Raw genomic sequence first — 26,830 nt, forward strand, 5'->3', positions numbered from 1 at the left:
TGGCTCTGAAGAATATTAAATGGGTTTATGAGGACAGGAAACAAATTCTGAAGCTAATAAGCATTTGGAAAATGCTCAGTCAATGTCAAATGGGTTTCTTTACTGCAGGACGTCTCAGAGCCTTTAATCTGCTCGCACGCAGCGTAATTCTTCAAGGTGGGCTGGAGTAAGTACCATGTCCCAACATTTGGCCACAGAATCCCTCTCCCCGGTTTTAAGCACAACTATTAACATCTCCAGTGACAGGTTAGATGTGAATTTGTATAGTCTTGGCTCTTAAGGTTCGCCCAAAGAAATCTGGTTTCCAAGCGTTATTTGAACTTCCGTGTATAGAACATATTTCCCCCAATAATGATTAATAAAGTCCTGTGATTGCTACCAAAGCTGATGTGTGCAGATGATCTTAACAACACACGGGCAATGAGCTAGTGGGAGCCCTGAGTAAGGAGTACGTCTGCAAGTCGTGGCCTTAGAGTTCTATTAGACTCCTGAAATGATTACGGGAGACATGGGTTTATGTCAAAAGGGAAGAGGGAAAATGTGGTCAAGGAACCAACTCTCACCATGATGGGAGGGCGCAAGTTCGAGTCACGCCATCTCCCCGACACCCGACACACCGCGGGTACCTAGCAAACATCTTGTGTCTGAGCACACGTGCCAAAGTGTCGGCAGCTCCAAGGGCCAACGTCAGCCACTGCTCCAAAGAAGGCAAGAAAGGACAGATGGATGGACATCAAGGAATTGGAAGTTAGGTCATCAAGACAGGGTACTTTCCATGTGAAAGGCCCCGGACAGAATGAGTCAGAAAAAAATCTCACCCCTTTATCAAAGACTGGGCAAAAGTCACCCACAGGAGACATACATCTGTCTTTCAGGTGGTGGTTACGAGCAAGGCGTGGGTCCGTGCCAAAAAGGGCATTCTTATTCACTAACTGCAATGCGAGCTTTAAGTCAGAAGATCAAGTAATAAATTAATCAAGGAAAGAGACAATAACGTGTTGATATCAGGTGTACCGCCTCCTCCCTGGCCTCTCATTGGACCCAGTAATATCTGGGTCCCTTCGGTTCAGCTCATTTCCCTGTAGGACTCTGACCCACTTTGAAAAGAAAGGACCATGTTCAGGAGTCTCATAATTGGGAGGAAAGGGAGCAGCAGCTGGAAAAGCAATCAGGATGTATCAGGCTGGGCCCATGGTCTCCATCCCCAGCCCTCTTCCCAACCCACGCCGGCAAGTGAGAGGCGAAGCACAGAACGGGAGTCGGTGAAAGGCATGACCCCAGGAAGAGGGTTCTCAGGGAGTCTCTTCTCCTGGTCCAGGGACCCAAGAGAAACAAGAGGGAGCCCTTCTCCTTCAATTTCACCTTTTTTCCATCTCTGGTGGGTGTATGTAAGTAAAACTCCACCCACTAAGAGCCACAGAATTTCAGGGCATAGGTGCCTGGGACGCCCCCTAGGAATTAGCCAGCCCAACACCATCAGATGGGGAAACTGAGGCCCAGAGAAGGAACAGGGAGTTTGTCCAAAGGCAGGAAGTGGACAGTCACGCAATCGCAGTCCTTAAGCCACAAGGGGCACAGTCCCATAACAAAAGAGATGCTTTCAAGGAGAAAAGCTCAAGATCGTTAAGCAGACACGGGGTGACCCGCTTCCTGGGAGGCCGAGGGAAAGTCCAATGCAGGTAAGATCTTTTCCGGGTCACAACCGCCACAAAGGTTCACGCGCATCTTCTCAAACTCGTCCCTGCTCCCCCTGTGCCCCCAGATAGCATTGAAGCACGCACAGCCGCCTTGAAGGCCCCACACGACCTGTTCCAGCCTCCCCAGGCCCCGTGCTCACGACCCCGCCCCCAGGAGGAATAACAGCTTTTGCTTCCGAGCACTGTCTGTATGCCAAGCACCACTCAAACCACCTCTCAGGTGTGGACGGGTCTGATCCATACAACAAGCCTGTGCCACAGGTCCGATCATCACCCCCATTTGACAGGTGAGGACACTCGGGCACTGGCCCGAGGACGCACGGCTATGGGTGCGGAAAAGCCAGATCTGAGCCCAGGAGGCCGAGCCCGGACCCAGTGGCCCTTCTGTCGACGTTCCGTGGTTGCAGATCCCTGCGTAGGTCCTGCGGCAAGTGAACGGAGGACGCGGGCAGGCATTCCGGGCGGCTGGGCCGCAGTCTCTCCCACGGAAGCCCAGCCACGGCGACCGTGGCACCCGGGGCCACCCCGCCGCCGCGCTCTCTCCACGAAAGCCTGCGTTTGCCTCCCCCGCCGTCCGCAAAGGCCACGTTTTCCTTATTCCGAACCCTAGCGCTCGCTCGGCCACTGCTCAGCACACCCGGCGTTAAGGTCATTGCAGTTAATGACAGTCACCATCTAAGCATCTGCTGGGGCAGACACTTCCTCAGAGAAGGCCGCGGTCCGTCAACAGACACACGGATCGACGGAATGTGCTCTATCACACCGACCATGCACAGCGGCGTCCGGCCTCCGAAGGGAAGCGACTCTGACACACGCGACCACACGGATCGACCCCGCACGCGTGTGCTGAGGGAAACAGGCCGGACACAGAAGGACGGCAGTACGTAATCCCACGTACGTGAGGTACGCAGAATCGGCAAAGTCGCAGGTTACAGGAGGCCGCGGGGGAGGATGGGGGGGTTACTATTTAATGGGGAAACAGCTTCTGTTTCGAGAAATGAGAATATCCTGCAAACTGGTGGGGTCACAGCGGTACGATACTGTGAGAGACGTAATGCCACTGAGGGCTCAGGGATAAATGGTTACAATGACCAATATTACAACACGCATATTTTACCCCAATTTTTTTTTTTTTTAAAAGCTATTGGCCTCACGCTGGAGACCAGGCCTGTTTTGTGGCCTGTAGGGTGGGGTGGCTTTTTGGAGGTTTTCTCATTAGCTGCTGCCATTTCAAAATGAGATTTCACCTACAAAATGCAGATCTTGCTCTTGGGGGAAAAAAAAATCAGACGATCTGACCATTCTGGGCACCCACACAAGACCGTGGCCTCTTCAGACAGCACTATGCTCCCCACTTCAACCACAGCAGCCCCTCCCCAGCCCCCACATCTCTCCTCTACTTCTCATGCCCCACCCCAGGGGCCTCTGGGAGAGGCAGGTGCCGCCTCGCACGGCACGGAGAGGACGACCGTCAGGTTTCTGCAGATCTCCCTCCCCTGGGATGTATCTGAGGTTTTCCCCAAGACTGCATGACATTTTGGCCAGAAACCACTACCACCCGATATTCTCTTGGTCAGCGTCCTTCTCTGCTACTGTTCCCCACGCGCCCGCAGCTGTCGGGAAGGGAAAACGACTAGCTTTCCTTCCTCCCAGGCCCTAGGCCCCTTGCTCTGAGGACCTGACCTTCTCTTCTCTTCAGACTCACAACCACGTGCCCAGGAGGGCCCCAGGGTGTCCACAGGGCCCTCCCCAGACTCGGGTGCAGAGGGATGTCCCCATACCAGCCACTCAGTTAAAAACTCTCCTTCCCTCCCGCCCCCTTCCTCTGGGCTCCAGGCGGAACAAACAGGACCCGCCAGGCAGGACTTCCCCGGAGGCCTCTGTAGCACCACGGCCCGCGGCCTCACCCCTGGCCGGGGGGCCTCCACACACCGGCTGCTAGAGCTCTGGGCAGCAGGTCAGGGAGGAAAAAGCCCGTGGGGTCGAGGGGGCAATGCCCACCCACTCCAGCGTTTTCTGTGGGGCCTTCGGCTACACGGCTACTGTAGCCCACAGGTCCTGTGGCCAGAAGAAACTTCCCCTCTGTGGTTCCCCAGAGCTATCCGTTTCATCCCTGCGAACCCCGAACTCCAGAGCAGACAGACCCAGCCTGGAATCTCTGCATGTGTAGTGAAATCTCATTTTGAAAGGGGAGCACGTCATTCAAAAGCTCTAAGGCACCCTACAGGCCACAGGCCCAACCCGCTGTGCGTGTTCAGATGGGGCACTTTACCTCTCTCTGCCTCGTCCCCAAAATACAGGGACCACCTCAGGACCTATAGCTCACAGGTCCGTTCCCAGACAGACACAAGGCACAGGATAAATGTGTGGCAGATGTTGGTGTGCAAAATTATTACGGCTCATGGCAACATATTATGTCAATATCGTCTTATCATTTTTTGCATATATTCCACCATGTGTCATTACTGAAAAAGCCACAAGCATATTTTAATCAGAAAATAATACACATTTCTCTGATTATAATTATAAATTATAAATACTCCAGCCTGCGGGCATGAGCAGAGGGAATTCACAAAGGGCCGAGGCCTGTTATAGGAGGCAGGTGGACACGTGCCCAACTTCTTTCCTTTCAGATGGGTCTTTTCACCATTACCTCAATTTTTAAAAAAGAGGGAGCACTCACAGGAATGAAAAATCAAAACCTAAATCATGGGGCGCCTGGGTGGCAGGGTCGGTTAAGCATCAGACTCTTGGTTTCAGCTCAGGTCTTGATCTCAGGGTCGTGAGATCGAGTCCCGCATTGGGCTCTGAGTACAACAGGGAGTCTGCTTGGGCTTCCCTCTCTCCCTCTGCCATTCCCCCTGCATGTACACGCTCTCTTTCTCTAAAATAAATAAGTAAATCTTTTTAAAAAGTAAAAACAAACCTAACTTATGAGCCAAACTCAGGGGCCCAGCTTCTTCCTTTTGTCTTTAAGCATCAGAAGCCCAGAGGGCAGCTTTAAGGGTCTAGCCTTGTTGTACGTCTCAAGTACAGTCTGTCCTGAGTTCCTGACAGGTCCCCAACAGGAACTGAAAGCTGACATTACTGTCCCCAATTTTAGGTAGCATATGGAAGGCATGCTCAAGGGAACTGGTCTCTATGGGAAGTGTGTGGTTTGCAAAATACCTCAAGACCACTTCCCTGGGCTCATCTTCCCTTCCCCCACCCTGCATCCCACAGCACACAAGTCCTGGGGTTTCACTGAAAGAACACGCTAATCCCATCCTCTGAACTGAGCTTCCAGGAGTCAGAGGAACTCATCGTAAATGCTGGCAGGGCTCCCTGCCTGAACTCCCTCCCTCTGGAGCTCAATCATTGCTGTTTCCTCGCTGTGTGGCCTTTAAGTGGTAGCTTAACCTCTCTGTGCCTTAGTTTCCTCATAAGCAAAATGGTCTCGTTCATTCACTGACTTCAAAGAGTTGGCAAAAATTCAAGTAGATTATATGTAAAATGCTTAGCAAAATATTCAGCCCATAGTGAGGACTGCTGTCATTATTTGAGAATGTCGTGTCCCATAGGTCTGATTAGGGAGAGAGAACTGGTGGGTCATCTTGACCCAAGTGTTCTGGTGGCTGTCCCAGGTCCTTGTTTCACTGCAGTGTTTTTTAAGATAACGCTTTTCTCTTGAGGACAAAGTATAGTGCAACTGCCTGTTGATTGCCTGTCTCCCGGGGGCCCTCGGGGGCCACGGTCTCAGATGGAAGCCAGGCAGGGACCAGGTTTCTACCACATAGCAGGCCCTGTGCAGGTTGCTGGCACCACGGTATGAGCCACACATGCCTTCCTGCACTGGACAGGCCCGCCAGAGCTCCCAAGTGAGGACTCAAGATTCTTCACCTCTCCTGGGACGAGGACCCTGCCTCCTTCCTCAGTTTCCCTCCAGCCACACTGGACTTCTCGATCCCCCAACAACCACACTTGCCCTTCTGCAGACCTCACTCAGACCGGCGCCTTCCCAGCCTTCTGGCCCTGCTCAGGGAGGTCCCCCTTGACCTGTCCCCCATCCCCTTCCAACCTCTGGCCTCATTTTCTCAGCCTATTGGCTTTCTGTCTCCTTCCCCTGCTAGGCTGGGGGCTTCCTGAGAGCAGCACCTCGCACCTGTCTCGTTCTCTGCTTCGCCCCAGCACTACCGTTGTCTGGCGCGTAACGAGTGCTCGGTAAACACCAGTGGAATAAATGAACAAGGTGACCTCAGGATTTCCCAGCCTCGGCCCACAGCCAGACCACTGGCCTCACCAGCAAAAAGACCCCACAAGGAGAGACTGCCGAGCCCTTCGTGAAGAATCCTCTCTGGGAACTGAGTGGTGGGGAAGGCTCCTGGAATAATGGCGCAGACACTGAATCACGTGTCACCCGTGCAACCCAGCCGAGTTCTCGACAACCCACCTCCCGACCCAGGCCCCAGGTCCGGGACTCTGGGAAAGCCTGCCCGGAGCAGAAGAGGCCCAAGATGACCAAGTCCGCTTCTACTGCTCTGGGCTGAGATGAAATGAAGGACTTCAGTCCCTTGAGCAGATGTTTGGGCAAACTTCCCCTGTCCTAAATTAACAGGGACTGGCAGCCAGCACGGAAAGGGCCCTTCCAAGTCTTACTCAGAGGGGAAGAGAAAAGAGCCAGGTTCTTTGGGCAAAGGGGCTGGGTCTAGAGAAGACTTTAGCAAGACTTTGCAAGAACAAAAAAACACGGGGTGAGGGGTATGCATGGTTCAACGAACATTCTAGCCTTGGTGGTGTCTTGGCCGCTGTGCCAGAGGCTCGTGCCCTAGTAACCAGACCGTCTGCAGACCCGTGGCCCCTACCCTGCCAGTGGTTTAATATCCGCTTTGCAGGCAGCTCTTGAACCCAAAGCGTCAGGAAGCAGGAGGGCTGGCACTGGGTCTGGGCTGGGGTCTTAACCGTCAGCCTGGATAAGCCACGGGCTCCTGTCAGCACTCGAAGGAGAAATAAGGGCGATTTCAGAAGAAGGAGAGCGAATCCGTCCTCACGCGGACTGTGAGCACGCCCCTGGGCTCGAGGCAAACGGAGGAAATCAAAGTGTCAGTCTGTATTAGGAAACCACGCATGATGCTTCCCAGTCCTGGCCCTGCTTTTAAAATTAGCTAAATGAAGATGGCTGAAGTCCTTCCAGTCTGCTTTTGACGACTGCTAACTAGCAGAAAAATGCACACTCCCTGGGTGTGGGGGCTTAATGAGCCGAGCAGATGGGGGTGGCGGGGGGCGCCGGGAGGGTCCCAGAGCTGAGGATTTCACCCACCTGAAATGGTACAACTGTCCGAATGTACTTGCTGGGCGGTGGAGAGGAAATGCCTTGATTCCCAACATCCCACTTCTCTCCTGATGCCCCACCACCTCTTTGGGGGGCTCAGCCCCCCTGTCCCTGACCTGGACAACTACAGTGGGGGGCTCAAAGCACCTTCCACTTGTTCCCCCCAACACCCCTGAGTCCGTTCTTCATCCAGATTGCCAGAACAATCTTAACGATACAAATTAGATCATGGCACTCCCCTGCTTAGGACAAGAGCCCCTAGTTGCTTTTGTAACAAAATCCAAACTCTTCTCCGTTCCTACAAACCCAGGCACGACCTAAGCTCCAACACGCCCCCGCCCCACCACAGAGACCTCTCCAGGCTTGCTTGGTGCCATCCTTCCCCAGGCTCTCATGCTGCCCTGGAGGCCTGGGCCTGCTTTCATTTACTCAAACACCCCAGCTCGTCCCAATGCTGGGACTGTGGCCCTGGGAGGTATTTCTGCCCTGAGACCCTCTTCTGACGGTCTGTGCAGCTCCCTCTTTTCTGCCTTTAGGCCTCTGTTCAAAGCCACCTCCTCGGGGAAGCCCTCCCTGATCCCACTCTCCAGGGTTGCCAGATTTAACAAATAAAATTACTGGACGTCCAGTTCAATTTGATTTTCAGCAACCAGGGACTCCTTTTTTACTACAAGTATGTCCCAAATCCTATGCCATTGCAGGGGACATACTCCTACTACAGACATGTGTTGTCTGAGATCTGAATTCCACTGAGCCTCCTGTATTTCTCCCCCTACCTCCAGGCCCTTCATCTAGCTCCTCTGACCTGATTTCAGAGTCCTCAGAGCACTTTCCCCATCTCGGAGTGGCCTGAGAGCAGGGACCTCCTCTGTACCGGGTCCCCAGTGCCTGGCACAGTACCTGTACCTAGTAGGTGCTCAGTAAATACCCAGGGAGCCTTATGTGTTCTGGAAGCCCTGGGGCCGAGTGAGCAGAAGGAGGCTAAAAGAGCATCACTGGGTCGTTTGCCACAGAGGCTGGACTCCTGCCCATCCTTCATCCCCCCGCAGGGGCAACTCTTCAGCCAGCCCGTCGCTCTAGGAACCAGGAAGTGGGGCTCTGGGACCCAGCCCTCCAGCCACAAGCTCTACCACCTCGAGGAAGTCTGTCGACCTCACCATGTGAGTCAGCTTCCCCACCTGTAAGATGGGGGGCAGGGCACAGCCATCAGTCAAGCTCCCTCCAGCTCCTCGGTGAGGCCACGACAACCGGTGTGGGATAAGATGGCTTAGGGGACAAGAGGAGAAACTCATCTGTGTCCGGAAGGACTCTTCTCTCAGACAAGAAACCAACATGGGCCTGCCTTCCTGGCTCCATGTTTGGTAAACTGACTCCCAGGGGGCATGTGGAAGGTCAGCGGACAGCTTCTGAGCACTTGCTATGAGCCTGACCCATTTAGATCCTTGCTCTCTTTTCATTGCTGAAATACCAGGAACCCCACTTTAGAGATGGGAAAACTGAGTCCCAAAGCACATAACATGGGGCCTATCCAGGCTTCGAGCCAAGCCTGCTAAACGATCCCAAATCCAGCCTGCTTATACCTTAAATATATACAATTTTTATTTTTTTAAAAAGGGCATGCAACCAAAAATGCAGAAAAGATACAGAAGGGTGTTCATTAATAAAAGATATTTTGATTTTCTTGCCAGAATGTGTGGCAGTGCGGGGGCGGGGGGGGGAGTGCAACCTACTAATTGCAATTTACACAAAGGTCTGTTGGCACCAAGAACACTGACTGCTGGTGGAAACGCCTGAACCCAAGTCAGCTAGAAAACTCATTCCTCTGCGTCCTCTTTCAAAGGCTTCCAAACAGAATGAACTGTAGGATTCTTTCACCCAAAAGCCTGTCCTTACATGCAAGGGGAGCGAAAATGAGACCATTTGCTCGGTCTCCAGCGGGGCTTAGGGGCAACGACCTGGCCTCTGGCTTTGGAGGCAAGCATGGCATCCCAGCCAGCTGTGTGTAAATGGTGGGCTTCAGCCCAGGGGGCCCATGATACTGTGGACGTGAGTCACCGAGGGCAAAGGTCTGCAGGGCCTTAGTCATGCCGCAGCCCAGCCTGGAGTCTGACCTTTCCCAGAGGGAAGCCCCGTCTAGAGACTCCCACACCAGGTCTATTGTTTTCGAAAACGCCACACTGGGCAAAACCAAGCCCGCGGAGGAAAAACAGGTGGCTGCAGCAGATGCCTTCTTTCAGGTGGTTCCAAGGTTTCTAGGATACTAATTCATGGAAAGATACTTAATTTAGCAAAAAAATTTTATTTTAAGCATGTGCATTTATATTTATTAAACAAAGCTCAAAATACAACCTTTGGGAACCTCCAAGTAATAAAATGACTCATATTAGGATATGATGACTCAGTGGGAAAGAGGGAATTCCACCACCCACGCCTCCTTTCTAAAAAATCAATTTGCCCTCTCAACAGGTGATGGGAGCCTCTGCCATCAGACTGTTCCAAGAAAATCGTCCAGCAAAACAAAACACAAATTCTCTTCAAACAATTTAAGTTTCAAAGCTGAGTAATCCGATGCAGGCAGGTTTCCAAACTACACCCCCGCAGGACACGGAGAGCCAGGGAGCTACTTGGCCGGGGCCGGGGGCCTGAATTAAGAAAGATTTACCAGCTGAAAAATTCCAAAACCCTGTGTCATGTGGAGGAACCTTCCAAAACATTGGATCCCACCCAGAAGCGGCGAGTCGCTCAGAGCCATGGCAACCCTGTTTCCGCTGCCACATCACTTTTATTTTTGTGTCCTTAGATTTTTTCCTGTTTTGCAATGTTTTGCTGGGACCCCCAACTCCGCCTGAGGCCTGGGTGGCCGGGGGCCAGGGTTACCAGCTGAAGTCAGGAACAGCCTGGACTTCTCCGCCTGAACTTTGCCTGGAAGGTTACACATTTTTTAAATTTCAGAGAATATATGAAGGCTTCTAGGCAATGACTGAGGACGGTAAATAGGAAAGATCCTGATCATTCTGTTTGGTTTCTGTTTGTCCTCGTGGATGTGACTAGAGAGCTTCCTTGGGGGGCGGGGAGGTGTTGATGATAAGCACCACTTGGGTTTCCAGCTCTGTCATCAGCCGTGGGCTGACCTGGGGCCTGTGGCTTGACCTGTACGTGCCTCAGTTACCTCAACTGTAAATGGGGACCATGTCACCTGCCCCTTGGGGCCGATGTGACAAAGAAAGAAGGCACCCATTCAGCAGTATGAATAATCACCTACTAGGTGCCAGGGATTGTTCTAGATGCTGTAGATACAGCAGCAAACACCGAGTCCCCACCCTCCCTGGAGGAACTAAGAGGCTAGTGTGGGAGGCCAGATAACAAATGGCAAGATAATTTCAGCGGTGCGAGCTGCCACTGAGAAAACAGAGCAGGACAATGCGAGAGAAGGTGACAGGGTTCTGGGGAGGGGATGCTGAACAGCTTCGAAGCAGATGGGCAGGGAGGGACTCGTTGAAAAAATCACCTCCGTGCTAGCCTTGAAGACACAGGAGGATACGGCCTCGTAAAGAAATGTTGGAAGGACGTTCTAAGAGGAGAGAGCAAAAGCAAAGGTCCTGAGGCAGAAACGAGCATGGGGTGCTTGAGGACAGAGTGAAGACAGGTGTACCTCCAGCCAAGTGAGCAAGGGGACAGTCCAAAAAGCTGAATTCAGAGGGATGGGCAAGGGCCAGATCATACAGGCTCCTGGAAGTCATGAAAATAATTAAAAATAGTAATAAAAATAATATAATAGTGATTATTATTACTGCTGCTATAAATAAGGTGCCATTTTCCAAAACACCGAGCTTTTCTAACTTAAGAAACACCACGCTGCCCCTCTCCTACTGTTTTTCCATCATTCTTCAATTTGTCATCCTGCTGGAGGGAAGCTGCCAATCCCATTTCAGCCGACAGCTATAAAAAGAACATTGGAGCTGGTGGTGCCGATGACCCAACGTGGGGGCTAAGATTAGCCCAGGAGGCTGTCACCTTTCCTTAATGTGAGAACCAGCTGGGGTTCCCCTTCCTTGGAAAACTTCAGCCTGTTCCACTCCGCCCCGCCCCGCGGAGCCCTTGCCAGCCCAGCTATCCATGGAGATGGGAACGGGGATGCGTTTTGGAAAAACGAAGTTGAGCAACAGGGATTCCCCCTGCAGAAGGCAGTCCCGGGCTGGGAGGCGAGTGCTCGGGGTCAAAAGAGCAGGACCAGCTCCCTGCAAATGCATGAGGAGCCCCCTGCCTGTTGGGGCCCTGAGGAGCCAGACACCCCGTGAGGTGGGGGCATCTCTGAGACCCCTGCTTCTCTCCTGGCATCAATCCAGAAACCGCGTTCACCCAGGATTCCCTAAGCTAGGCATGAAAGGGCTCTGAATGGGTCCTCTCAAACCCAGCGGCCCCACTGCAAAAAGCCAAGGGTCTGTTTCACCACAAAATGGTTCACCTCAGTGGCTCAAAGCGGCTGAAGGGTCTTCGGGCAAATTAACCTGGTTCTGAGCTTCCTCAGGACACAAGAGCTCATGGTCAAGGGTGGAGACTCATGAGCCAGGCTGCCTGGGGTCGAACCCAGCACCACCGTTTACCAGCTGTGTGATCTTCACTAAGTTACTTAACCTCTCTGTGCTCAGTCTCTCATTAGGAAAATTAGGAGGAGAGGAGCTCTCTGGTAGGGATGTCATGAGGAATCAGGTTAGTTAATACACGTCAAGTGCTTAGAACAAGGCCTGGCACATATTTTCAAAGTTTTTCAATGTTTTTCAATGTCCTCCTGGTTCCATGAGGTAAAATTTTATTCATCTTTGTTCTCCCACAGCCTAAACATAATGATAACAGTAAAAACTACTGTTTCATGGGCATCTCCAATGTGCCAGGAGCTAGGCAAAGAGCCTCATCTGTACCCCCAACTCGTGTCACCTCCTCTTCTCTCAAGAGAAGCAAATCCCCTGTATTTGACACAAGAGGAAACTCTGGCTCAGAGAGGTGAGGTGACTCACCCAGGACGCCAAAGGCGCTAACTGCACGTCACGGATTCGAACCCAGGCCTCCTGAGCTCAGAGCCTGCACTTGTGACCATCGAGTCAGTGACGCTGGCAGCCTGAGCCATGAGAATTCTGCCCGGAGAGACAACAGCAAACACTCGGTGAGCACCCCCTAGGCCCTAAGTGCACACTGCCTGTGAATCCATTTAACTCGGGGGCGGGGGGCGTTGGTACCTCATTTCACAGAGAGGGAAACTGAGGCCCAGGGAGGTTGGCCATGAGGACAATGCTGGCTCTTACCTGTGGGTGAGCCCCCTCCCTTCTCCATGCTTGGCTGGCTGCCTCCCATGGGTCCCGGCTTAGAGGAGACAGTCCATGGAAAGTGTCCGTCAAAGAGCACAGACAGACACTACTATGATTCCTCAGTAATCCCTTAATTATTAATTAATTCCTTAATTACTCCTTATTCCTTATCAATACACAACTCTTCCGGGGCGCCTGGGTGGTGCAGCGGTTAAGCGTCTGCCTTCGGCTCAGGGCGTGATCCCGGCGTTATGGGATCGAGCCCCACATCGGGCTCCTCTTCTATGAGCCTGCTTCTTCCTCTCCCACTCCCCTGCTTGTGTTCCCTCTCTCGCTGGCTGTCTCTATCTCTGTCAAATAAATAAATAAAATCTTAAAAAAAAAAATACACAACTTTTCCAAGTTGAAGCAGACCCTGAGTTTTCCTCCCTCCAAGAGGTAAACCGTGAAATTTCTTCTGAAACCAAGAGAAAGCAAGCCAGAGAGGAAATACCATTGTTCATTCACTCAACAAACACTTAATCGATGCCCAGAGCAGCGTCACAAGTACCTGAGCTCCCAGGACCACGAAAGCTGGCTGACTCCTAACTCTGCGAGGGACCTGGTAGGACCCGGCCTCTCTCCAAGCCACCCCCACCCCGTTCCATCAGCACCACCACCCCACCTCCGACAGCACCTGCCAGCCTGGGTGTGGGTAACAAGATGTCTGTTTATTACTCGCATTTTCCCCTCTGCTAACAAGGCGCCATGAGGCCAGAAGCTTCTTGGGAAAGTCCGCGGAAGGCCCGCACGATGGTGTGCTTGCCCGGGAGGCACATCCGAGCCAGAGCAGCTAATGCTTGCTCGTTTATGTCTCATGCCCCTCTCCTGCTGGAGAACTCACCCTGACTCCCTATTACCTTACCCATGTGCCGACCAAACCAAGGCCGTGGTCTCCACCTGGCACTGGGAAACCTCTCTGTTCTGACCTCTGCCTGCTTATCACAATGTGCCAGCCACATCGGTTCACTCTCTGATTTACAAAAGCCTAGAAAATTCCTGCAGTAGAGAGTATTTCACACCGTTCCACCATCTGAAAAGTAAGCGTCCCCCCCAAGATGCTTAAAATTGTGCATGCCTCCATGAAGCCACTACACCATAGGTCAGCCTTAATACTAGGAAACAATACCAAATAGCATTAAATAATGTATATACCAAGCATTTTATGAGTACTGAACATGCAGAAATTCTTAATCCTATGACCACCTTATTGAGGTAGGACTGTCTTCATCCTCATCACACAGACAAGAAATCTATTGCCCAGAGAGGTTAAGTAACCTGCCGACGGTCACACAGCTAGAAAACAGTGGAGCTGGGTTTTGGCTGAAGAGCATGAGCTCTTACCTAGCTGACAAAAGGGATGTAGAGAACGTTGATCACTGAGTTACTTATAATAGCACAGAGCTGGGAGCAGTCGAAGGCATAAGAAAAGGGCAATGGCTAACTAAAGTACTAGACAAACATATAATAGACTGCAATGCACCCATTTAAATGCCTGCATCCCTAACCCCTCACTACACCACCACTGCCCCTCAAACCCACAGTGACTGACCACATACCCTTTAAACCACTGCCAAACCCACCCATGCATCTCCAGCCCCCACTGCCACAGCCTTCCTTGATGTCATGCCTAGTCAGAGAGCCAGCGCACCCCAAGAATCCTTCCCCAAGACACCCTGCTTCCTCCTGCCAGCAGCCGTCTACATAGATTGTCGATTAACCCACTTGAACGGCGGTCCCTAGAGGAGGTACCCTTGTGCAGTGCACAATCCTCACAACTGGACAATCTGCCTATTATAGTCTCCACATCATCCTAAGGATAGTAAACAAATAAGGAAACCCCCTAGAATAACCTACTGAAATCATGTCCATTAGAGAAAAAAATTGATCTAGCATCCATAACTATCAAATAACTGCATAACTTAAAACTGACCCTACTTTAGATCATTCTCTTTTTACCATATCCTCATTGGCAAAAAATATTAACAAACAGTGTATGGAACAAAGAATACATATGGCCAATAAACAAAAACACTAAACCTCTCATAGCAAAGGAGCGTATAGTAAGGAGAAGCACCAATTCAGCAAATATTTTTTAATTAAAAAAAAAATGGCACTTCTGGGATGGGGTGAAACCACTCCTGACATAGCATTGATGGAAGTTTCAATTTGTAGATTTCCAGAAGGTAATTAAAGCTCTCAAAATGACTATCCAAAATCCCACTTTAGGAATAAACCCTGAGTACACAATGGCAGACACTCATGTATACAAGATTAGTTAATTAATCCTCAAAGTACTAGAAGATTCATTGCAGCAGTATTTGTCATAAAATTCTAAGTAGCTTATGTTTATTGGCCTACAAGCAACCCGGCGCTCTTATAATTACTCAGCATGTATTAACCTAGTTAGCCTTCCTGACAACACTGGGGAGTAAGAACCTTTGTTATTATCATTCTCTGCGTAAGGAGAGGAAGACACAGAAGGGGAGGTAATGTGCCTAAGATCACAGAACAAGCAAGTGGTGGACCTAGCCTTTGCACCCAGGAGACCCAGGGCCAGAGCATGCAAACGTATTCGCCGTGTCGAACTGCCTCCCTTTTGGGTAATAGTAAAAAGTTGAAAAGGGTTGCCTCTCTATGTAAAAAAAAATAAAAATAAAAATAAAAGAGTTTGGGGTAGGGGTCAACCTCATCATCCAGTGAAACAATCCAGGACCAGCTAAGACACATCATGGTACACTACCCCCATGAACTGGGGTGACATCACTCGCAGGAGGTCTGGGAAGCTTCTCGTCATGAGTAAAAAGAGCAGACTAGAAAGCCCCACCCAATAGAACGGATCCCCCCAAGCAGTGGTGTTTGGAAGAAAAAAGATGGTGCTTTTGTACGACGCCGGCGGACAACGCAAGAGCTCCAAAAGCCCCCTGACCTGTGGTCTTCTCAGTGAACACGACTTTGGACTCGGCCGTGAAGTTCTGTCCGGTGAGAATCATCTGCTGACCCCCGTAAACCAGGCAGCTGTCGATGTCTTGTCTCTCCACCATGGGCAGCTCGTGGGCCGACCGCTGGGCTGAGGGCCAGAGAAAGAGAAATCACTGGGGTGGCAGGAGAAGTCCGTTCAAAAGAGGCTCTCTGATTTCACGGCGACCAGACACGCTCTACCCCCTTTGTCACCTGTTGTCATGGCAAACCTGGAGCCATCGCCCCAGCAACTGTGGACTCTGGAAATGCCAGGTTCCTGCAAAAGTGCCCTAAGGCACTTGGGGTAGTTTGCCTCTGACAACGCATTTTGTTTTCATGAATCAAAGGACAGGTGCCTGTCCTCCTTATAGGGAGACAAGGCGAAGGAGATTTGATCTTTACTTTATAAAAGGGCAAATCAACTTTTTCATAAGAGAATCCCTTTGCCAGAGTGTACTTTCTCCTCGTGCACCTGATGTCAACAAATACTTGAAGGGATCATATGTGCTGAATGCTAGGACCCAGTTCCTGCAGGGTTTAGACGTACTCGCTTGGGAATTCACTGGGAATCCTGAACTGGGTTTTCGAAACAGCATGATGTTGTCCCATCACCTCTCTGACCTCACTTTCTAGGACCACCCCCCCCCCAATGCCTCGGCTCACTGTGCTTCAGCCATACTTCTAGAATGTTCTCAATGCCTCTCAACCACACTCAGCTACACTCCTATCTTTGAGAGCTTGTACTTTCTAGTCCCCCTCTCTGGAAAGTTCTTCCTGATTACTTCGGTGGCTCCCATCCTCACTTCTTGTACATTTTTCCTCTGATGCCCCCATCTCCAAGAGGCTTCCTTATCCCTACCCCTCCACTCTCCCACCCTGAGGTTAAAACAGCAGTCCCCACCCTGTCTGTGTCTCTCTCTCTCCTTCTCTCCCCTTCATCTTGCATTATTAGTGCACCTGTCTTTCAAATCTCTCCCCGTTAGAATGTAAGCCCCAGGAGGGAGTTATGTGTACTGCTGTAAGCCCAGGGCCAAGAGCAGTGCCTTGGACTTAGGGGGTACTCAGGATGGATGGCCTGATGGAAGGATTGATGGATGGGTAAATATGGATGTATCTCAATATATCTTAATACCTACCTATACATAGCTATCTCTCTACATGTACCTATACCCTCACCTGTGTCTACGACACAGAGATGGAGATTTAGGACAGACCTGTGCTAAGCACTGAGCCACAAGGACACACTTGAATGGTCACAGCAACTTTTGGAGGAAGTATTGAAAGTATTCACATTTGCCTAGGGAGAAAACTAAAGCTAAGAGAAGTCAGGTCACCCCCTGGCCAAGGGCGTGTGGTGGGACTGAGATCTGAATCCTCGGAAGTGGGCTTGTCTAGCTCCAGAGCCCCATCCCTTGGTCACTCCAGCCAGCCACCGATTTTTCTGGAGGGCTGGCTGCAGGAACAGAATGAAGACCCTCTCCAGCCACCTTTCCTGGGCAGGGTGAGAAACACGTCCCCGTCAGCGAGAGGGACCCATCTGCTCAGGCCTCGCCTTAGCCGCGTGGGCCGCAGAGGCCGGCCCTCCCCTCGTGAGTCAGCCCGAGCTCCTGGCGTTCCTCCCAAGCCCAAGAACTGGGCCGAGGGCCAGCCCTTTCCGTGCCAGCGGCCCGAGGACCTCCCCATCCGGGAGCTATGGCAGGCAGCAGCCGCGTGAGGCCTGAGGCCCAAACCTAACCCTTCCCTCCCGGCCGGCCTGCACCTCCATCTCTCCCGAAACGGGCTCCCTCAGCAGCAACCGTGCACTTGGCAACATGTCAGGAGTCTGTTGTGGCCCAGCCGGATGCTCCCAGACACTTCACCTTGAAAGTGCAACCCAGCGACTCATGAAGAGCCCCTGCCGGCTTTGCCCCATGCCCGGCTCAGCCCAGGGACCGGGCAGCCAGTGCTGTTCCAAGGGGCTGCCAGTTAAGAGTACATATGAAAAAGGCCTCTCTGCAGAAGCTGCTAATTTCTCCCACATGGGCCGGGTTATTAATCCCTTCTTTCAATATAAGAGTTTTGTACGACTTCCTAACTGAGCTGCCACAAACGGAGATTTATGAGCAGTGAAAACAGCAGTTGCATTGCCTGCAAAAGCAGGTCCTGACTTTTAAGATCTGCCTTTGATGAGTTCGGGGGGCACCCGGGGGCTTCTGGCCCCAGGAATGGGTGGGGAGGCCGCAAGAGCCATCCCTCCCATTTTGCAGGTGGAAAGCCTGAGTCATCACTACTGGGCCAGCCAGGCTGGGGACCGGCCGTGGCCGTGACTCTCAGCGCTGGGTGGGAGGCTGGCCTGGACGGCTGCTCCGTGAATCACCGTGCATCGCTGTGAACACAACGGTCTCCTTCCTGGGGCAGCTTCACTGCGTCTCCCTGCTAAGCCTCGCGGTTTCAAGCAACCACGTTCTTCTCCCTCTGCCACATCTCCATTTCCCAGCCCTTCTCCGTATCTGAAGGAAAACATTCTTTTTTTATTTTTTTTTAAAGATTTTATTTATTTATTTGACAGAGATAGAGACAGCCAGCGAGAGAGGGAACACAAGCAGGGGGAGTGGGAGAGGAAGAAGCAGGCTCCCAGTGGAGGAGCCTGATGTGGGACTCGATCCCAGAACGCCAGGATCACGCCCTGAGCCGAAGGCAGACGCTTAACGACTGCACTACCCAGGAGTCCTGAAAACATTCTTTTTTTAAACAACAGCTTAAAGAGAGAGAACGAGAGTCCAGCCCAGCTCCCCGTACCTTTGTCTGTTCTCCAGTCCTGAACACAGGTGAGGGCTGGGAGCGCCGGCATCACCGGGAGCTTGTCAGAAATGCAGAGCCTCGGGCCCCACCCCAGACCCACGGAGCCCAAGTCCTCCGGGAACGAGGAATCCACATGATTGTTAGGGACTAGCCAGTCGGAGAGGCACTCTCGGCCCTGAGGGCACACGAGGATGAGCGGGGAAGTTAGAGAATACTGACACCCAGGCCCTAACCCTAGAGCAGGACTTCGCAGCCTGGGCGCTACTGACGTGTGGACTGAGCAGCCTTTGATGCGGGGCCGTCCTGTGCAAGGCAGGGTGTTCGGCGGCAGCCCTGGCCTCCCCCCAGCCCTCCCCTGTGGGCAGCCAGAACTGCCTCTAGCCATAAAGCTGGGGAGGAGGGGGCCAAAATCCCCCCTGGTTGAGAACCACTGTTCTAGAGGTTCTGACTTCAATGCTCTGAGGGGAGGATCCCAGCAGAGATTTTTAAAAAATAAATAAATAACCCCTAAGGATTCCAATGGGCCCCCCCAGGTATGCTCTACCATACCATCAGTGGCAGGATAAGGCAGGCCCCCGGGAGTCAAAGGAGAATTCCCGGTTGACTGCTGCTTGGGCTCTGGAGTCAGAAAGACACGGTTTCGAGTCTTGTGTCTGCTACTTCCCTGCTGTGTGACCCTGAGCAAGTCACTTCACCTCTCTGGATTACAGATGCCTCCTCGGCAAAACCCTCTCTGTTCCTGGAGAAATCCGATTCGGCCATGAGAAGGAACAAAGCACGATACCGGCTACACCGTGGGTGAACCTTGAAAACGTGGTGCTAATTGCAAGGAGCCGGACGCAGAAGGACAACTATTCTGGGATCCCACGGGTACAAACGGTTCAGCATGGGCGAATCCGGGAGACGGAAAACAGACCGCCCAGGGCCAAGGAGCATGCGGTTTCTTTTCGGGGGGATGGACAAGCTCTGGAACTAGATGGTGGTGGTGGTGGCCCCGCACCCTGAGTCCTCAGTACCACGGTGTTGTGCGCCGTAAAGTGGGTCAAATGGCACGTTTTGTGATGTGTATTTTATCTCAATAAGAAAAACGTCTAACATAAGACTAAAGCATTCAGCCAGCGCCTAGCCCACAGTAACCGTTCGAGAAACGACTCTTGAGCTCCGTCTTTCAAAACGCCACTCTTTCTTGCTTAGCCCTTTTCAGAACATTTTCTCATTTGTTGTCTTTTTTAAGCCTTCAGTGACAGCCCCACCGGAGCGAGGAAGATGCTATTAAGGCCGCCTTACAGGCAGGGGAACAGACCCTTGGCACTCAGTGCCCTCAAGGGGCAGCCCGGGTGCGGATGAGCCCCCGGCCCTCGCTCGGGGGATCCTTGCGTGGGGCTTCTCTAAGCCTGGTCCCCCCTCTGGACGCCGCAACGGTTCACAGACCCATCTCCCGGGCTGTTTCGAGGCTTCCATGGGAGAATTCACAAAAAGTGTATTTGGCTCAGTAAATCTCAGCCAGCAAGGTTACGGATGGATACTCGACCCTGCAGTTTCTCCGGCAGTTTCCATGCTGGAGGCGCGGGCTAGATGTCGCTGTCTTAGAGTCTGCATTTCACCCAATCTGTGCCCGCCACGTCCCGCATGTCTACACGCGCTGCTGTGCTTGTCGCGGCTGTTCTTGGTGGATCCCGAACCAGAAACCAGATTTCTCAACCTCGACGGCCAGAGTTGCTCAAAGTAAGGCTCCCAGGTCCGCCACAGCCGGATTACCTGGCTGGAGGAGGCACTTAATAAACTGCAGGTGCTCAGGCCACACCTCCCCCTCCTGCACCCAGCTCTCCCAGAATTCGCAATGGTCACAACCTTTCCAGGCAACTCGCTACACACATCTGTTTGAGCGCCAACTGTGACACTTAGGAGGCCACCTGAGGACAAGGGGACCTCCTCCAGGGGATGCCCCCGCATCCTCAGAGAGCCCAGAGGTAAAGCAAACAAATCCAATTAGCCTCTGAAAGAGGAACTGAAGAGAGGCAAACAGCAACCAAAATTACCCTCCTGGGGTCCACTTCCTCCTCTCTCTCTCTCTCTCTCTCTGATGCAACCTCTCACACCCAGGCTGCTCATTGGAGTGACACCATCCAGGACCCGTGAGAGGGCTGTCAGGAAGCCCGGGGTGCACCAACCCCCATCAGCCCCCCACTGCCTCTCATTCGGCTTTTTGACCCTTACAGATTCCAGACCATCCAAACCATCCACCCTGCACTGCTCTCCCCAAACCAGGGGCCGCCATTTTAAAGCCATCCTGAAGGCCGGGCTCTCCCTGTGGGTGAAGTCTAGACGCTCTGCTCCAGCAGAAGCTTCTAGGTGGCCCTCACCAAGAGACTTCCCCAGGCTTCCCCCGTGCCCCCAGGTTCTGGCCCTTCATAAAAAGGCCTGGGGCTCCTGGGTTTTATGAGCTCTGAATCAACAGGGCACTGTTGGTTTAACCAGTTCGGCTGTTTGCTCTTACCAGCAACAGTGGCTGATGGGGAGCAGAGCGGCCGCGGCTGGGGGAGTTCACACCGGCTCGGGGTCCTGCCGGTCGGCCCGAGTCAGCCTGGAAATGGGACATGACTGCTTGCCTCTCTCCAATTTGCCCCGTCATTGGGGTGTGTGGCCAAGAATTACGATCTACCCAAAAAACCTCAGGAGACAGGCAGGAGAGGCTGGTCAGAGAAATTTGATTCTGTGGAGTGGGTGGGTTCGGCTAATAATAGCGAGTAATTACAGCTGCATAGAGAGTGCCTCGGATTCCAGGCACCTCACATATATGTGTTTGTTGATATTACAAAACACACACGAGAAGGCAATTTAGGGTCGTGGATAAAAGGACACTGCCACGTGAGTGCCCGAGTTCAAAGCCCAGCTCGGTGTCTTCCGAGCTTCGGGACCTCGGGCCAGTCACTTCATCTCTCTGGGTCTCTCTTTTCTCATCTATAAAATGCGAATAATCATAGTGCCAACCTCATAGGGCTATTTGCAAATTAAATGAGTCAATGCATGGGAAGCGCATAGCATTTTGTCAGGCTCACTGAACTTTAGTTATTTTTACTGCTAAGCCTCATGAGACCGCTAAGCAAGAATTACTCCCATTTTGGAGCTGGGAGCACTGAGTCTCCCTGAGGAGAAGGGATATGCCTGAGAGCTCACAGCTAAGTCAGGCAGACAGGCAGGATTTGAACCTAGACTGTGGGATTCTATTACCCCGAGGGGCCCCTTTTCAGTAAAGGCTTTCCCAGTGGGAAAGCCGCCAGCCAGCCCAGGCAAGGGGGGCCGGGGCGGGGGGGCTCCCATCAGTCTCATCCTGGCCCGAGCACTGACCACCCCGGGCCGCAGCGCTCCAGCTGCTGTACTTCTCGTCTCTACAGCAGGCTGCCATCCTTGGCTGTGAGCCTGGCCCAGCTCAGAATACAGTGCTGACTCAGGCCTCGCCTGAGACCAGCCCCTTAGGCCCCCCAGCCCCTGCCCTGGTGATTCCCGGGTCTTCCCCGGGAAGTGGGAGGTGGGACAGCAATTCTCCCTGAGTGTGGGGTTCACCTCTGTGAGAGAGCTGTCAGCATTCACCCCGCGGGAGTGGGGTACGGTGTGCACAGATGGGCCTGCAGTGCACGTGACCACCTTCTACCTCCGGACCTCACGCGGCCTCAGCTTTCCCATAGGAAATATGGAGCAGTAACTTGTACCCTGCGGGGCCGGTAGATCTCATCTCACCGAACCCACAAAGCACCAGGGCCCCCGTGGGACCTATGATCTTTCTTTCTTGCTCAGATAATCACTCTCCCATTCCGCTGTGCTCATGGGCGGCCCCTTCAGAATATTCCCACGCATCTCCATATGACAAGGCCCTCCCCGAGGGCTGCACGACTCTCCACTGGACCGATGAGCTTTCTGGTCACTGAGGGACCCAGGCAGCCTGGACAGACAAAAGGACACGGGTGTCCTCTCCCCTCCGCCCCTCTCCTTGCCGGCCACGCGGCTGCAGTAAATCACGAAATGCTTCTCAACTTCAACCGGGGAGAACAGAAGCGCCAAGAGGGCAGCATCTCACGCCTCAAACGCTCACTGGCACAACAGGTCAATAAATCTTTCTGAATGAATGAATGGAGCAAGTCTCTAAGGGGAGCTCTGCGAGGCCATGAGGAGGCTGGAAACAAGCTGATACACGCGAGGGCCATGGGCACACCGCAAAATTTCAATCCGGGTGGTTTTACCTTCCCTGCCCCTGCACAACTAGCTCAGCGAGGGCCTTAACCTTCGGTCAGATAACCACATCAATCAGCAGAGAAGCCACCCCAGTCCTGGGCCCTCCCCCTAAACCCAGCTCCCCCGCACTCACCCCCCGGCCCACCCACTGCACCGGCCAGATAACCGGCCAGGTCCCTTCTCAGCAGCGGGCGTGAGCTGCTTGCTGCCAGCTCGCCCGAAACAATTAGTGTTTGTTACACTCCCACACCGGTCTGCTGCCGCCTGGGCTGTGGCCTCTTGGCAGTGACCCAGCGGCAGTCAGAGGTGTATGCAAGGCTGCTCTGCAGAGCCAGGGGAAGGGCGGCAAACAAGCCAGCGTGGGACACACCACGGGAGAGGCACTCGGGTTATCTGACTGCGATCTCAGCTGGCAGCTACTGTATGATCCACACACAGGCATTTAACCCACACAAGGGCCAAGAGATAGGTACGACTGCTATTCCCATTTTACAGAGGAGGAAACTGAGGCACGGAGTGTTAAGGAACTTCCTGGGACTACATAGCCACTAAGTGGCAGAGGCAGGATGTGAACCCAGGCCCAGACCTCACCACCACCTGAAACTGCTTCTCCCCATCATGTAGGTTTCTGGTTGTTTCTGAAATGTGGCTTCTTGGTCATGCCTTAGAAGTCTCCTTGGAAAGCAGGGGCTGACAAAGGCCTGGCCTACCCAACCTCTGCCCAATGCCCAAATTTCACCCCAGATTTACTGCTACAGCAGCTCAGGGAAGAACATCTATTGCTGTGGGTGGGAGCACACCCAGAAGCCTCTGAGGGTTGCTGAGCTGGTCTCTCGGTTTATGTGAGAGGATGCCAGTTTTGGGGTTCTGGCCCAAATTAATCTGTCACCCGTGATGTAACTCCATCTTGGTGTCCTGAGATCCAGCACGATGTGGATGTCACCGCTGGTATGGTCCCTTACTAGTTGTGTGACCATAGGCAATTTATTCAACTCCTCTGTGTTTTAGTTTTCCCAGCTGTGAAATGGGAACAGACACTGAGCTCACAGTGTTTTTGATGCTTGACAGCAACATGGAAAGTGCTGGACTCACAGCAGGTGACTGATAATTGTTTCTCTTCCTTTACCCCTTCCCTGCCAGGTCCCTGTTGTCTCCTTTCTTCCTTCATTTAGTTTTCGAGTATTTATTAACACCTACTATGTACCAGGCACTGTGCCGAACAACTTTGAAAATATAGATCCCATCACGTCAGTCTGCTACTTAGAACTCCAGGCTTCCCATTTCACTTGGAATGAAATCTGAGTCCCCAGCTTCATCTCAGAGCTCTCCTGACCCCTATTCACTCCGTAAGCCTCCCCAGCTGCCCTTCTGTTCCCTGAAAACCCGGAGCTTATCCCTGCCTCAGGGCCCTTGCACCTACTGTGTCCTTCAGCTGGGCCATGCTCCCCCACCACTCAGGCCCAGGTTAATGTGCCACCTCTTTCAAGAGGTCTACCCTGATCAGCACAGCCAAGGCTGCTGCTACCCTCCCCCAAGTCACCAACACATGGTCCTTATTATTTTCATCACCATGCTTAGCTGTTTGAAATGATGGTTTTCATTACTTGTTTATTGTTGGTTTTCCCCACTAGAATGTGACCTCCACGAGGGCCAAGACTTTGTTTTGATCCGTGTTTTATCCCCAGTGCCTAGAACAGTGTATCATGCACTCCAAATATATTTCTAAGTGGAAAAGTCCGCGTTAAGAAGCCCATAGGAATTACGTGTGTCCTCTCGGCTTCTGGCAGAAGCAGGTGGACAAGTTAAGCATCTTTGCTTTCATGAAGCAAATGAGGGAATATGCCAGGCTGGTCCCACTGATTCTAAGGACTTTCGCGAAGCAATGCTGCGCGATCGCCCACCTCCCAAGCCAGACCTAGGACAGTGAAGTGGAGCGGTGCAAGAATATTGATGAGGGAAGGAACACAGTTGGGCTTTCCAAGCTCTTGCTTGCAGAAAATGGCATGTGAAACAAGCAGATTTCCAGACGGTGAACACTGGACCTCGACCGTACCTCACACCATACACAAAAATTAGCCCGAGATGGAGTGTATCCCTACACCTAAAAGTCAGAATCAAAAAGCTTCTGGACGAAAACACAAGAGAATATCTTTGCTTCCTTCAGAAAGGTAGAGAGATTTGTTGAGGGAATACAAAGAGCACTAACCCCAAAGGAAAAGAGAATGATAAATTAGGACTTCATCAAAATAAAATATCGATGCCTGTAAGAAGACACAAATAAGAAAATAAAAAGGCAAGCCATGGACTGGGGAAAATATTCACAGTATATACATCTGACAAAAGTCTCCTACCCACAATACTCAAACAACTGCTGCATATTAACAATAAAAATCTGAGTAACCCAATAGAAAATGGGCAAAAGCTTTGAACAGACACTTCACCAAGGAAGACATGGAAACAGCCAAGAATTGCACAAACTGGAGCTCAGCATCCTGAGTCACTAGGGAAATGCAAATTCTGCACAAGGGGGGACACTGCAGGCTCCCCGGCATGACTACCAGCAGAGAGACTGGCAACATCAACCATCGGGAGCAGGAGCACATGGAACCCCCATGCACTCGTGCACAGAGTATAAAATGATCTAGGAATTGGAACACATATCCTTTCCCCACGAAGGAGCAATTCCATTCCCAGGTATGTACCCGGGAGCAGTGAAAGCATTTGTCCACAAAACACTTGGAACGAGAAGGTTCACGGCAGCCTTCTCCACGGCACCCGAACCCCGCCAACAAGCCAGATGTCTGTCAATCGTTACAGTCACACAACTGCATAGTGTTCGGCGAGAAAAAGGAATAGACTCTCAGGTCACATTGTAATAGCAATGGATCTCAAAACCACCGCGCGGAGCAAAAGCAGCCAGGCGCAAGAGTACACGCTGTACGATTCCATTACGTGAAGTTCCAGAACCGGCAAATGTGTGGGACCGGGGAGGAGCCACTGGCTGACAGGGAACGAGGGCCCTTCCAGAAAGGAAGGAAATGTCCTGTGTCTCGTTTCGAGCCGTGGTCACACAGGTATGGTGAATTGTCAAAAATCCCTCAGCTGAAGACACGAAGTCTGCACGATTTATTCTATCTTAATTAGACCTCAGTAAAACCCAGTTAAGTCACAAAAAGGGAGAAACTGAAAAAGAGCTCGTGAGAAAATCCGCATGCCAGGCCCCCTCATATACCCACTCCTCCAGGCCCTGCAAAAGGAGCGGAGCGAATTTCCATTCTGCGCTGGGAGTGGGCAGGACTTGGTGGAAAACTGCTTTCGGTGTTTTCGGGAACTCAGTGAACAGAGAAGGCCCCTTGGCAGGGCAGGGAGAAAACCCACGGGAAGGTTCTCATGGGACAAGACCTCTGCACCTATGGACAAGACCCCTTCCCCACCCCCTCCCACCCCCATCTCCTCACTGCCTTTCTCTCCTGCTGGGCAGCCTGAAGATGCCTGTTTTCACTACTTTTTTTTTTTTTTTTTAAACAAACATTCTAGAGATAGTTGCTGTGCCAGACCCTGGCTGACACCCTCTGGTCTCCGTCCTTACATGAGAGAGACTGACAAGTAAATTGGGTTGTCAGCAGAGAGCGGTCCCTAAGGACCATATAGTAAGTCCATCAGCCAATAAATACGTATAGAACGATCCGGCAGCAGTCTAGGCAAATAGAACAAAGAAGGGGATAAACATGACAGCAGATTCTGAGTGACAGAGAGCGAGCGAGCGAGGAGCAATTGGTGGTTCAGTCTGGTACTGCAAGAAACGGTGGTGTTCTAGAAACCCTAAGAAGGTGTTTCACAGGGGCGCCTGGGTGGCCCAGCGGTTAAGCGTCTGCCTTCGGCTCAGGGCGTGATCCCGGCATTATGGGATCAAGCCCCACATCAGGCTCCTCTGCTATGAGCCTGCTTCTTCCTCTCCCACTCCCCCTGCTTGTGTTCCCTCTCTTGCTGGCTGTCTCTATCTCTGTCGAATAAATAAATAAAATCTCAAAAAAAAAAAAAAAAGGTGTTTCACAGAACTAGAAAGCTGGAGACTCTGGCTCTGCTACCTACCGAGTCAAAACGAGTGAATCACTTTACCAAGAAAGTCTGTTTCCTTATCTGTCAAAAGGAGGTGGTTGAATCAGCCAAATGCAGAAAAAAAAAGCCTACATTCAAGATTTGAACAAGTTTATAACACCCTGGAGATCGTGCTGGAGATGCGTGCAGTTCAGTGCTGATCCTTAAAGTCTCTGATCAGCTGGAGATACATTGACCTGAGCGGCCCAAAGATGGAGAGAAACAGGGGCTCTGGCATGTGGTCTCTCCTGAGACCTCCTGCTCCCCACCTTGCTAGAAACCACAGCCCCATCCTGTAGTGTGAGTCATTTGCCAGAAAGAAGAGACCTTATCTTCTCAAAATCCCCCAAATTACTGAGGAAGAGCCCGAGTTTCCTTCCCAAAACATCTCGAGATGTTCGAAACCAACATCG

The 26,830-nt window shown here is 52.1% G+C and overlaps 1 protein-coding gene across 2 annotated transcripts in view; it reads right to left on the reverse strand.

The window, feature by feature from the left end:
* Positions 1–26,830, reverse strand: part of NFATC2 (nuclear factor of activated T cells 2) — a 137,747-nt gene that overhangs the window by 44,022 nt on the left and 66,895 nt on the right. For both annotated transcript variants that reach the window (XM_040638481.1, XM_040638479.1), the window contains exon 6: positions 15,277–15,417. In XM_040638481.1, the coding sequence (XP_040494415.1) occupies positions 15,277–15,417 (141 nt within the window). The remainder of the gene's footprint in view (positions 1–15,276; positions 15,418–26,830) is intronic.

The sequence above is a fragment of the Ursus maritimus genome, unplaced genomic scaffold (genome assembly GCF_017311325.1).
Source record: "Ursus maritimus isolate PB19 unplaced genomic scaffold, ASM1731132v1 scaffold_22, whole genome shotgun sequence".
Lineage (NCBI taxonomy): Eukaryota > Metazoa > Chordata > Mammalia > Carnivora > Ursidae > Ursus > Ursus maritimus.